Here is a 12,535-nt window from a genome sequence, read left to right on the forward strand (position 1 = left end):
CGTGCGTGCGTGCGTGCGTGCGTGCGTGCGTGCGTGCGTGCGTGCGTGTGCTCTGAGGGGAATCTTTTCCATTTCTAATGGGTATCCTAAAGTTTTGAAGATGTCGGTTTGTTCGAAGCCCAAGCTATTTCCTCCTGTCTTACACCGCGGCATGTTTTGCACATGGCACTGTTTAAAGAATCTTCCGTAATTGTGAACACATGGTAGAGCGTCTATATATACCATAGAGCCGTACATTGCAGCCACCCAAACGTGGCACGGAGACTCGTGCGCGTACCTACCTACATACATGTGCAGGACTCGATTCGAATATACACTGGTAGCGTAGCATATCTCCTATGCGTCCTCGGTCAGTCCTCCTACTATCTCTCCTCCCTGCTCAACAGCTATTGACAAGTCTGAAGGCGACTCGTACTCATTCGATGCAAACCGAAATGACTACTGAAACGTTTCATTATGTCCGACTAGTGCGACGGCACCCATCGTTTAATGGCACGGACATTGTGCAAAAGTTAATAAATTTTGAGTTTTACGCGTCGGTTCAGCGTGCGTTGCCTTTCTTCAGCAGCTAACAGTGATTCGTTCTTTTGAAATCGCTCCCAAATGAATCGCAGGCCTTGCGTGCGAAATAGAATAGAGCGCTATCAATGTGCACACAACAGATTGCTATAGAAACCGAGCAGCGATGCGATTCAGGCTGTCAATCAACTATCCAGAGTCTCGGGTCTTTCTCTTGATAGGAAGCTAGTTGTGTCTCGTAGAGGAATGTTATGTAATCGCTGGTAACTTCACAGCCGGTCGCTGCCAGTGTCTCCTGGGAACACTTATCAGTTCGTAGCTGATGGCTCCGCCCCTCTCTTCCTGCCCACATCTGTGTCGCAGCCATACCCGCAGCGCTTCCTGTAAATAAATATGACATGATGCGTCTTAATCTAGGATAATCTACAGCATCCTTCCGCAGCGTCCCCTCTACGTTTTCGCAGCATCCCACTGCATTGTGGGAGCGGCTAAGTCGTGCGGTGGCGATAGCCTTGCATCCATGTAGCATGTAGCTGAACCAGGAAATTATAACATTGATTTATACATTCTCATAAATTTTGTGTTTGATATTCTTTTGGCAGTATCAGAAAGAACTGTATTATTGTGTAATATGATTTCAGTGTTATGTTACTTTTTCCCCTTTTTTTGCGAGTCATGTATATAGTTTTATAGTATTATGTATTAGAGGAATCATACTTCTCTCACTTGTATAACTAGAAAATAAATCTTACCTAATTAGAATTAAATCTATCCAATTTTAAAGTGAAACGTCACATTTCGTGTAAATGTTCTGCAGCGTTCAAGATAAAAACCAGGAAATATGTTTGAGTTCGACATGCGCATACTTTCCATTGCAAACTTTAAGCACGATTACTTTTACCTTTCAGGTCACTTCCTTGGCAACCAGACTGTGATAGATATAATGCGAGCAACGGGGTACGATGTTGAGCACACGACAGCTGCCAAGAAGATGTAAGTTTACTTTAGGCGCCGGCCTTTGAGTGCAAAATTCAAACATGTTTTCCCTCATTGGTTAGCTGGAATAATTAATCTTCTACGCAGCCGAAACCTCTCGTCGTATGCGGGGAAAACGAAACCTTGATAAATTGAGAGGTTCTGATTGATACACTGGTAATGTGTACTGCACGGGCGAAGGCCTCCGAAATCGGGCTGGCCTGACACGGGGAGAAATGAAACCCTGATAAATTGGCACCTTTTGATTGATACACTGGTAATGTGTGTTGCTGATGAGATAAAGTTCTGCTTAGCCCGCCTCCATGTGCAAACATCCGAGACACGAACAAACTCGGAGTAAGATGGCCGACCTATCGAGGAATTTATTTACAGCAGTCGTCCTTGTGTGTTGTACAGAAAGAGGGTAAAGGGAAGCAAGCGGCAGCGGTCACGGCAGCAGAGGCTGCAGGTAGCGGAACCAGAGAAGAACATAGAGCTGCCAGTCACACGTGCTCTGTCTAAGGAGAGTCTCACAGGAGAGCAGCAACCATCCAGAGCAAAAGAGAGGAACTTCAATGACCTCTGGGTCAGGATCGACTCCACAACACGGTATGTTGTCGCCTGCTTCTTATAATATGAGAATCTACATGCATGTATAGTCTGCGTATACGTATATACATGTGCATATACATGTACATCCTAGGTTGTTTAATTATTGTTTGTTTTTCAAGTACAATAAATCTCTACACTCATCCATCGCCTATGCGTTTGTGAAGTTTTCGATTATTAACTATTGCCGTAAAGTGTATATTCCGTTATTTTTTAATACTTAATTAAAGTTATGCTGCCAAATGCTACATGAATTCCAGTCTAATGTTTGGTTATTTTTAATAAATGTGTTTATTTCAGAGAACCAGAGAAGAAATTCAATGAATTGTGGGTGAGAATTAAAAGTACAACGTAAGTATTACCTAAATAATGCATTAATACAAATAATTTACAATATAGTTAATTAATTTTTGGCAATAGGTAAACAACATTTAAAGGGAAGAGTGTGTGAAGAACTAGGTGGGCAATCAGTAATAGTACCTTACCTATTTTTGCATTGCAGCGCCACCTATCAGCAAACAAGTACCGATAGTGGAGATATGACGAAGCCTTTTGAATGGAACAGACACAGTAATCACGCGGCAGCTGCGTGTCAGCTGTCCACTATTAGTAGGCTGCTTGCCCTAGTGTGCTGTGCATTGTCTGTCGTCATGGGGAGCCGGTGAGAAGCTGGATTATTAATGCTCCGGGAGTCTGCAAGGATACGATCATACTTAGTACTTGTATTCGTCACTCGTAGGAACAAAATTGGCAAAATACGTTGGAAAGCAGGTTTATTTTAATTTCTATAATAACAATATCAGCAAACTCACGTCTGTGTGGCTAGGATTATATGCATTACCTCTGCATTCGGTTTAATATGAGATTTTATTTCAATTAAGCTAGGTCATTGTGTTCTGTAGTATCCAGAGACAAAGTACGGAAATTATTCTGGAAGTTTGAAGTTCTGGTAATATCACCAGTTAAAAACATTTTTACCAGCGGATACCTCAAATTCTAATTTCAGTAGGGTATAAGTAGCAGTTTTATCTTGTAATTGATCACTATGATCAGTTACATAATGGAGCAAGAATCTGGAGAGCAATTATAATACTATTCCAATGTCTAGAACTACGTGAAATTGCGAGATTTAAAACTATTTATTATGATTGGTCTATAGCAGGAGTAAGACCATGAGACGTATCTTAAATGCCCTGTTAACCAGCATTGTTTGAAGGCAAATGGAAAACTTTATGCATATCGTGCATAAGTTTCATGTGTGGCCTATATCTCTTATCAGTATTCATGTGAATATGTTAAAAGTTGTATTTAATGTTATGTAGTTAGATAGGAAATGTAGTAAATAGATATTTCACACGTAAACGCTATGGATAGTTTACTGAGCACCGGAAAGCTGATATTAATATGAATAGCATATATCAAAATGCTTATGAGGTCGAATATAGTTAAGTATTTTAATTAGAACTCCATGCTGTATACTATACGTGTATGTATGTGTAGCGTTGTTGTTACACCAGTATGTATGTATGTATATATGTGTGCGCGTGCATGCACCACACTGTGCATGTGTGCATGCGTCTGTGAAGAAAGAAACAAGTATTTGAAGTACTACTATATCTTAAATTATAGCTCTAAAGTAAAAGTCGAGATTCGACAAAATAAGTACTTTTATATTTTTAAAATGGCGGCCTTGCCGTTTCTGTTAATACACTTCCAACGTTTTTACGTATGAGAAAGTCTTGAAATACGGATTTTCTGACGTAGTGTGACTCACGCATCCTTGTATTTATGTTTAGGCTACTACAAAACTGTGTAGCTGCATTTTCGCTAAGGTAGCAACTGTGGCAATACAGCCATATTCATCTCAGTGGGGATCTCCTTCAGTTGTTGCGAACTCACTAGCATTTATAATGATCATATCAGGAGTAAGATGAAAATTCCTTGTCATCGTACTCCTGCTCATTTATTGAATTTCTGTTGTATTTACGTGTTCTTTCTTATTGCTGTTGACTTTGCCTAATGGTAAGTAAGACCAAAGACCTCACGTGGAACGTTGTATGTAATTGCAGCTCAGTTTTAAAAGCGTATTGCTAGCGTCAGTGTTATCTAAGGGAACCCTACACACTTGGAGTAATGTTCAAATTGGGTGTTGTCCGCGGCAGAGCGAGAGGTTTATTTTTGTAGTGGCTGCAGACCTTGCTTTATATTATGAAAATATTCATTTTTTCTTATTTTACCAATCGGCCCGAGAGATGGAGTATTTGATAATTATATTGTAACTAGATTGCATCACATTCTACCTCTAGTTGACGTGTACAGAGTTAGAGTTTTATTTCTCTTCATCATCTGTCTATAGCGTCTATATCTGCAGCTGCTATTGTCTCAGCGCATAAAGAAATGCTCAAGCAGAGGGATTTTTCTCTTAGTTATATCATTCGGTCGGGCTCTCTAGGAGGTACGCCTGTCTGCATCGACTTATCAGTTCAATATTGCAGTTTTTAGTATTTATCTTGTGGAAATGATCACGTTTCAGTGTGTTCAGCAACTCCTCGGTTGATTATATGCCGCTCGACATAATGTAACATGCATTATTATAAGTAGTTTACGGTATCATGGTATTTATTACTAGAAAACCAGTTGTTGATTTGAAATACATATTTAGTGGTTTACTGAAGTATTCACTTTCGCAAATTCCTGCCATTTGCGTAGGTAAGTAAATGCCTATGAACATTTTAGCCAAGCTTTATTCCTCTCGTGCATGTATCATTTGGAGTGGAGAATGTACGTGTAATATCATGTGTTTATCTAAGTGCATCACAACACGTCATTTCAACTCACGTCTATAGACTGTGGTGCCTAATGTTGTTCAGTGAAATGTTTAAACTGTTATAACACAATTGTTAGACTTGCGTGCGTATGCACGGTGCACCACACAATTCGTTCTCATGTTGCCATTCTTTGCATTAGTTCTGTATGGATTTTCCCTTGCATTCAATTACACAACTATTTCGACAGCATACTATTGTACTGTGCCCACATTAGATACTACATACGTCTAAAAAGTTGACGCGATTATCTATATTTCAGTTATTTCTTGTTGCGTTTGTTATCATCGCACTGTCGTGAGAGTATGACTCGTATAGCATCTCTCTATAATGTGCAGAACACTGATGAGTAAGGTATGGCGCTGTGTGCTGTGCTGTTAAATAAGTGTAAAGTTATGTATAAATAAAAACAAGGTTCTGTTTGGACTGAAACACCTGTACTCCGTCGTTATGCTTTCTATATATTGCTGAGCCTTCTTGCTCCTGTGTAAGTAATTCCTTTCAGCGAGCTGAGTTTCTTCCTGGTTCCTTACTGTGTAGTTGATGTAGGAGTTTTACTTGGCTTGTAATGCTTTCAGACTGTGTATTGTTATAGGCCATAACTAGTAGAGTGAGTGAATCTTCCTACTGCTCTACCATAGAGGACTGTCACGTTGCTTGTAGTCATTATAGCTCATAATACTATTATATAATTATAGTAGTATTATGTGTTGTATTAATATTATCAGGAGTAAATAATCATATATCTATTAATAATAGATCTTTAATAGAATAAAAATGAATCTACATTATTCACTCGTGATATTATGTTCCTATCTAGTTGAACCTAGAGTACCTACATAGTTGAACCCTTAGAGGCAGGTATACAACGCATTCAAATTCTCCTTTTTACCCCGGATGATTCCAATCTGGAACAACCTACCCGTGGGTGTTGTGGAAGCAACGGACGTTGACATTTTTAAGTCAAGGCTTCACTCCCACATGCACGCGAACCCACTTTAAGAGGACACCAGTTGCATTGCACTCACATCATTATGCACCTGTTTGTTTATTGGGTTTATCCGAACTGAATACGTGAAGCCGGCACTTACTACCTTGTCATTATATCCAGTGTAGTGTACACCGACAAGTACGAGAACATAAAATAACAAACATTCATATTTTTACTCCCGATAGATGGCGGGGCGAGGTCATATTTTATTGCAAATGCATACAGATACATATACCGGCACATAGATACTTGGAGGTTTTGCGCGATGACGTTGTGTTAGTGATCATGTGTGACACATCATCATGAACGGTTATATAAGAACAAACTATCTACATACTTGGCAAAATTCTGGGAGGCTGTCTATTAACGCTTTTAGCTCTGTCCCCAGCATAGCAGTCACACTGAACCGCGAACATTGGTTATTCTGATGTCATTTAACGCGTTGACGCATGTCCATGCATCTACCAAGCCAAAATCGGAAAGTATTGATGTAGTTGCTATAGTCAGAGCACGTATATCATATACGTATATCATATACATATATATACATATATACGTATATATATACATATATACGTATATCATATACATATATATACATATATACGTATATATGTAATATACGTGCTCTGCTGTTGTTCAGCAACAGCACAGCAAGCTACTGTCTTGGGTTCCGTTTCTCAAAATCAGGTCACCAGAGACTGTTTGGGGCTAGTCAAGGAGCTAGTTTGACGTCATGAGCTTGTTACCTAGCACGCGAGGCGTCCGCTCGCACGCGTCTGAGGAGCAATTAATATACCTCCTCTAAATGCAGCTAACTTGATCTAACTAATGAGCCTAAACACAGCGAACCTAATCATGAAAGAGGTAATGGCTTTTACTGCTGTTGATGACACATTGCACCTGTTCTTTTTATAGATTTGATTACGCCTACATCACTGATTTGCACAATACTGTCCAAAAGGTGGTGCTGTTCGATCTTACGTAAAACTACTAAAAGCATGGCATCTTGATAAATTAAGAGTCCATAATAGAAAAGCAATTTTCTATTTTCTATTATGGACTCTTGATAATGATGGCTCGGAAAGCCCACGTGCCAATTCCTTCATTCTAAAATTTATTGTCCAGTTTGATTATTATATAGAGGTACAGGAATACGCAAACATAATTTGCCCTGTCTGACACTCCCACCGGTCGACACTGTGTAATGTGGCAAAGCCTGTTGATCTCTTACGCCCCCAGATCGATGCTTGGCTGTCGTGCCCTTTGGAAGATTGAGGGCTACATCCAAGCTTGTTTAGTAATTATTACTATAGTGATAGGTGCACGTATATATATATATAGCTACACAGGAAGCACCCGGGATAAGATATCCTATTAGTCCCGACAGCGTAAATATATAGCGATTGATGTAGCAGGTGTGAGTTTTACCAAGGCTTACCATGTGAAGACTCGATCTGCACAGCACGTTCTGTTGCAGGCCTCATCAGCAATACTTATGCGGCGTCAGTACCTCGCAACCTCGCGCTGCTAATTAAATTAAGTGAAATTAAATTTCAAAAAAGTCACTGACTGTGGAGTCTGGAATTTCTATTGCTATCCTAGCTCAGTGATGAGCTGTCAATTCGATCAACGTTAGGCTCCATCTTTTCATCTTTAGGAATATTCATTAATTAAGGTGTTATTGTGGCTGCATGCCTGTAATGGCTTTTGTTAGTTCTTTTCCAACCGGGTTTTGTTGGTTCCATTGATGGTTTTAACCAATTCGCATTATAGTGCTTTCAACATTAAAATATTTTACACTGGCTATTTTAGTTGAGACGAATTTTTTAACCACGTTGAAATCTGGCCTACATTAGCGGGGTCCTGACCCACTATGCACTTGACCATTTCTCTCCATAGCAAATTACAAGTCTCTTTCTCCCCGGATATAATTAATTCTGTTTACTCCTGATCCTATTTATATCTATTTAAAGATTGATGGCGTGCGCATGTGACCAATATCAAGCTTCATATAATCGACTTTAATATAACCAAAATGTCACGCCCGCTATAATATGAGACATCTATCAAGAGACATCAATTTATAGTAATCATCCAATGACGTCAACTGCCACCCTCAATGATGTCAGCATGTTGGAGGAAGAGTGGGGCTTCCCACAGGCTCAGACAGAGCGCTGCGATCGACCGCGGTATCGTGTGTGACGTCACGACGGTAAGCGCACAGCGCACAGCAACATGTATATTAGCCCATGTAGTTATTGATTTCCCTGGCATACCGTTGGCTTCTACTGTTGTTGGCTGCTAGTGTTGCGGATGCTGTGTGTGCTGCACATCTCTCACAGGCACTCCGTGTTTCAACCATGTTTCGAAAGAGATGTCACCATTTAGAGTCACTAGCAGGTAAGCGAAGACGTAGACTGAGTACTTGGCTGTGGACTAAAATTCACACTTCGTCCTGTAACTTGTTCAAGTTGTAAATTAATTGTCGAAATTATAGGCTAGCATTAGGTACTCGCTTCTACTAAGCGCGTGAGGGCGCACATGTGGCAGGTCCCGGGTAAGCTATACGTGCGGGTGGCAGGTCAGGACCCCGGCTAACTTAAAGACGGGATTTCGAAATTATTGTTCAAAAACGCTTAATCGGGAACAAGTCGTAATCGGGGCATTTTCGGGGTTCGTTGTCCAAATACAACAGGGACAACTGTAATAGTATCACGAGAATAAAACAGTGCATTAGAGTAAGAGAGCATTAATTGTATCCCCCGCGACGAAGTCGGCGGGGATACTATGGTTTCATGTCTCCCCAGCCGCCGCCGCCGCCGCAGACAATTTCCCTTCTGCTCTATAACTCGACCCCTAATTGACCTAGCGCTACCAAACCTGGTATACTTACACATCTTGGGGAGAAGGGGAGCAGCATACCAAAACCAGGTCACTGCGACCTTTATTTTACTTTAACCTTGATCATATTTTCCCTCCGCTCTATAACTTGGCCTCTAATTGACCTAGCGCTACCAAAACCAGGTCACTACGACCTTTGTTTGACCTTTACCTTGACCTTGACCTTGACCTTGACCTGTTTTGAGGCTAGCCTTACACATTCACATACCAAAATTTAACAAAATCGAATTAATTTAGATGGCCATTTTCATTTTTGCCAAAAAGTGGGCGTGGCTCGAAAGTAGGTCGACTGGCGTGCTCCAAAATAAGAAGTTCCAATCTCTCCCACAGGAGTAACAACTGTATTCAATTTGAAACATGTGGGTCAAATGGTTCTTGAGTTATCGTTGACCGTAGGCAGACACTGAAATGCATAGTGAAATTGCCAAAATCTATCTAATTTGCATAATAACAAAATTAAAATAAAAACCCGTGTGATATGTTTGGGGACCAGTCCTTATTCATTCACATACTAGAAATGAGCAAAATCCATTGAACCTGAATTGACTTGTGGCCATTTTCATTTTTGCCAAAAAGTGGACGTGGCTCGAAAGTAGGTCGGCTGGCGTGCTCCAAAATAGGACGTTCAAACCTCTCCCATAGGAGTAACAACTGCATGAAATTTGAAACATGTGGGTCAAACGGTTCTTGAGTTAACGTTGACCGTAGGCAGACACTGAAATGCAGTGGAATTTCCAATATCTACCTAATTTGCATAATTAAAAAAAATCAGAACCTGTGTGATATGTTTTGGGGACCAATCCTTATTCATTCACATACTAGAAATGAGCAAAATCCATTTAACCTGAATTGACTTGTGGCCATTTTCATTTTTTCCCAAAAGTGGACGTTGCTCAAATGTAGGTCGACTGGCGTGCTCCAAAATAGGACGTTCAAACCTCTCCCATAGGAGTAACAACTATATGCAATTTGAAACATGTGGGTCAAACAGTTCTTGAGTTATCGTTGACTGTAGCCAAATGTTGACGGACGCACGTACGACGGACGACACCCCATGGGATTAGCTCGTCTTGACGATGTCAAAGCGAGCTAAAAAAAAACGGCGAAAAACACGCACGCCACTCTAGAGCTCTCAGACTAGAATGTTCAATCACGAGAAGAAGATGACGTATCGTACCATATACTTACGATGAGCTAATAATTAGCTGAAAGTATAGCTAAGAACCCGAACAAAAACAAAAGCCTGCTGTTCGTGCATGGCACGCCGTTCCTTTGTAGTTTACGGCTCCGTGTCGACCACGCGTCGAAAACTATGTGCGCAAACACGCCGAAGAAGCATAGAGCTACGCGAAGGGCGGGGAAAACACGCTTGTAAGTTGGCAGTTCGTTTTTAGGGTGCACCGGCGCGCGCGCGGCCGCTCTTGCTAACACGTGTGTGGCTCTCCCCCTGCGTTCCGCGTGCACGGGCGCGCAAGCTTGCCGGGAGAGAGAGAGAGAGCGCGCAGCGGCGTAAAAACTCAAGTTGGCTTCTCTCTCTCTCTTCTCGGCTTTTGTGGCGTTTTTCGTTGTTTTTTAAAGCGGCGCGCGGTGGTGGCGGCCGGGCTTGTTGCGAGCAGCAGCTGCGGCGCGTTAGTGCCGCTGACAGCGCTGTTTAATCTGCGGGATTTAGCACACGACCGGAAGCTACGGGCCTCCTCCTTCATCCGTGTACGTACTTCTACGTCTGCGTACGTTCCCGTGCGTCTCTCGCGCTAAACATTAATCTCCACTAAAAGGTTTATACTTTCCCGTTTGTTTGGCCGAGGCGACATCTCGCGTGGTTTGAATTTTTCTCGGCGCGGGCGTGAAACTGAAACCAAAACCCGGTTTTATGCGGCGTGCGCGGCGAGTTCGTCTGATGTGTGTGTGTGTGTGTGTGTGTGCGCGCGCGCGCGCGCGGCTGCGTCGGTGCGGGTAATAGATTGTAATCTGCAGCTCTGGCGGCTTGCAAACAGCGGTTCTCGCCTTTGTGAATCCTCGCTGCTGCTTCATTAGCACCGCCCGACACCAGCAGACGGAAGAGTGAGGGAAAGAGAGGGAGATGGGGGGAGAGAGAGAGAGCGAGAGGCTGCCGTCTGGCGGCGGGCGGGGGATCATAAGGAGTAGAATAAGAATTTCATTGTGGCAATAAAAACGCCGGAGTGGCGCCCTCTTCTTTCGGTAAATCAAAACGTAGATGTAATCGGCTCCTTAATGGTGGGGAAATATGTTGGTGTGAAACATAATTAATGTTGAGTGCAACCTCTAACCGCAAGCTAGAAACTAATTCTAGAGGTCTGGGTCACTCTCCCACATGCTAGACTAATTCCAATAGTTGGGTGCCACTCTACCTCATGCGAGGTTCTTGTTGTAGAAAAAATGCTTGCAGTTGTCGTAGGGACAAATGCCCATATAATTTGCCCCGCCTTACGTAATGCTTTGAAATTGATGCCACGGTAAGACAGGGGTAGAAATTAACTTTTGAACAACTCCCTGCCCTCAAAAAGAGGGAGTCCGCAGTCTGAAGTTCAAAATTAAAGATATTAACAACGCATGTGCTTACTTTGAAGATTTCTTTGGACATTTTCTTTGGACATCAAGATTTTTTTTGGACATCTTCTGCCAAATTTTTTTTGGACATTTGATTTGCTGAAAAAATACGGTAATTCCATGAGGCCGTGCTCTGGAATGAACTAGTTAGTATGGCAGAATTTTCAGGGAGTCACACGGACTCCTGCATATGTCAAATCAGGGAGGCCGGCAGTAAATCAGGGAGTATTTGACTCCGGACTCCGTTAATTTCGCACTCTGGTAAGAGCATAGTAGACGCATAAGTCAGTTATGTCCTCCTTTCTCTTCTTCTTAATGTCCTAAATCATAACTAATCGGTAGTAAATAGTACATTGGCACGATTTTGGATAAAACTTCCCGTCTAGTCTATCGGAAGTGCCTCAGTTCATTTCGATTAAACTCTGAATGATTAAGATTAGATCAAGAAAAACCAAATATAAAAACGTAAAAGTCAATATACATTTCAACCTGCACGGATTTTATATAGGAAAATGAAGCAAAGATGATGCTAGCCGGAAGAAGAAGCAGAGAGTAGGGTTCATGGTGTTTTTCACTCGCGCCCGTGCGTGTGCTCCCGCCTCCCAACCTCGTGTTTATTCATCTGCAGACCAGATACGTATCGTGCGCTATAGCGTTGCCCCGCCCCCCTCAGCGTCCCCGTCTTCTTTAGAGATAAAGAACTGTAATGTTGCGGGGAAATCTGGAACTGATTGCAGAGAAGTCTGTTATAACATTCTCGGCAGGTGAGATTAACTAAACAGACGCACGCACGCAGCCCGGCGGTGTGGGTGGCATCCCCACCCATCGTGTCGTATACAGTCACAGCGTACGACGGCGTGCTTGACTGAGCCCCCATATGCGTGACCGCAGTCTGTTGACTTTCAACGACTTACATGGCGTCAGTGTAACACGGTGCTCCGATTTAAAGGCGGGTAGTAGAGCTCAAGGGGTCGTTGTCGTAACAGGTACTACAGATATGTACCCGAGGTACATATATGTATACACAAAGTGTACCAGACTTGTACTACAGAAGTGTACCCTAACCCTAACACTAACCCTAACCCTAACCCTAACCTTAACCCTAACCCTAACCCTAACCTTAACCCTAACCCTAACCCTAACC

At 42.2% G+C, this 12,535-nt stretch overlaps 2 protein-coding genes across 2 annotated transcripts in view; both read left to right on the forward strand.

Annotated features, from left to right (window-relative positions):
* LOC106811268 (metalloprotease TIKI1-like) overlaps window positions 1–5,368 on the forward strand; it is a 45,468-nt gene extending 40,100 nt beyond the window's left edge. The window contains exons 5-8 of the mRNA XM_014814834.1: window positions 1,428–1,512; window positions 1,912–2,103; window positions 2,404–2,454; window positions 2,606–5,368. Of these exons, the coding sequence (XP_014670320.1) occupies window positions 1,428–1,512; window positions 1,912–2,103; window positions 2,404–2,454; window positions 2,606–2,768 (491 nt within the window). The 3' untranslated portion in view covers window positions 2,769–5,368. The remainder of the gene's footprint in view (window positions 1–1,427; window positions 1,513–1,911; window positions 2,104–2,403; window positions 2,455–2,605) is intronic.
* Window positions 5,369–8,190: 2,822 nt separating this feature from the next.
* Window positions 8,191–12,535, forward strand: part of LOC106811067 — a 58,551-nt gene continuing 54,206 nt past the window's right edge. Inside the window, exon 1 of the mRNA XM_014814596.1 lies at window positions 8,191–8,322. The gene's annotated coding sequence lies outside the window, so the exon portion shown is untranslated. The remainder of the gene's footprint in view (window positions 8,323–12,535) is intronic.

This window comes from Priapulus caudatus, unplaced genomic scaffold (assembly GCF_000485595.1).
Source record: "Priapulus caudatus unplaced genomic scaffold, Priapulus_caudatus-5.0.1 Scaffold18, whole genome shotgun sequence".
In the NCBI taxonomy this organism is placed as follows: Eukaryota; Metazoa; Priapulida; class Priapulimorpha; order Priapulimorphida; family Priapulidae; genus Priapulus; species Priapulus caudatus.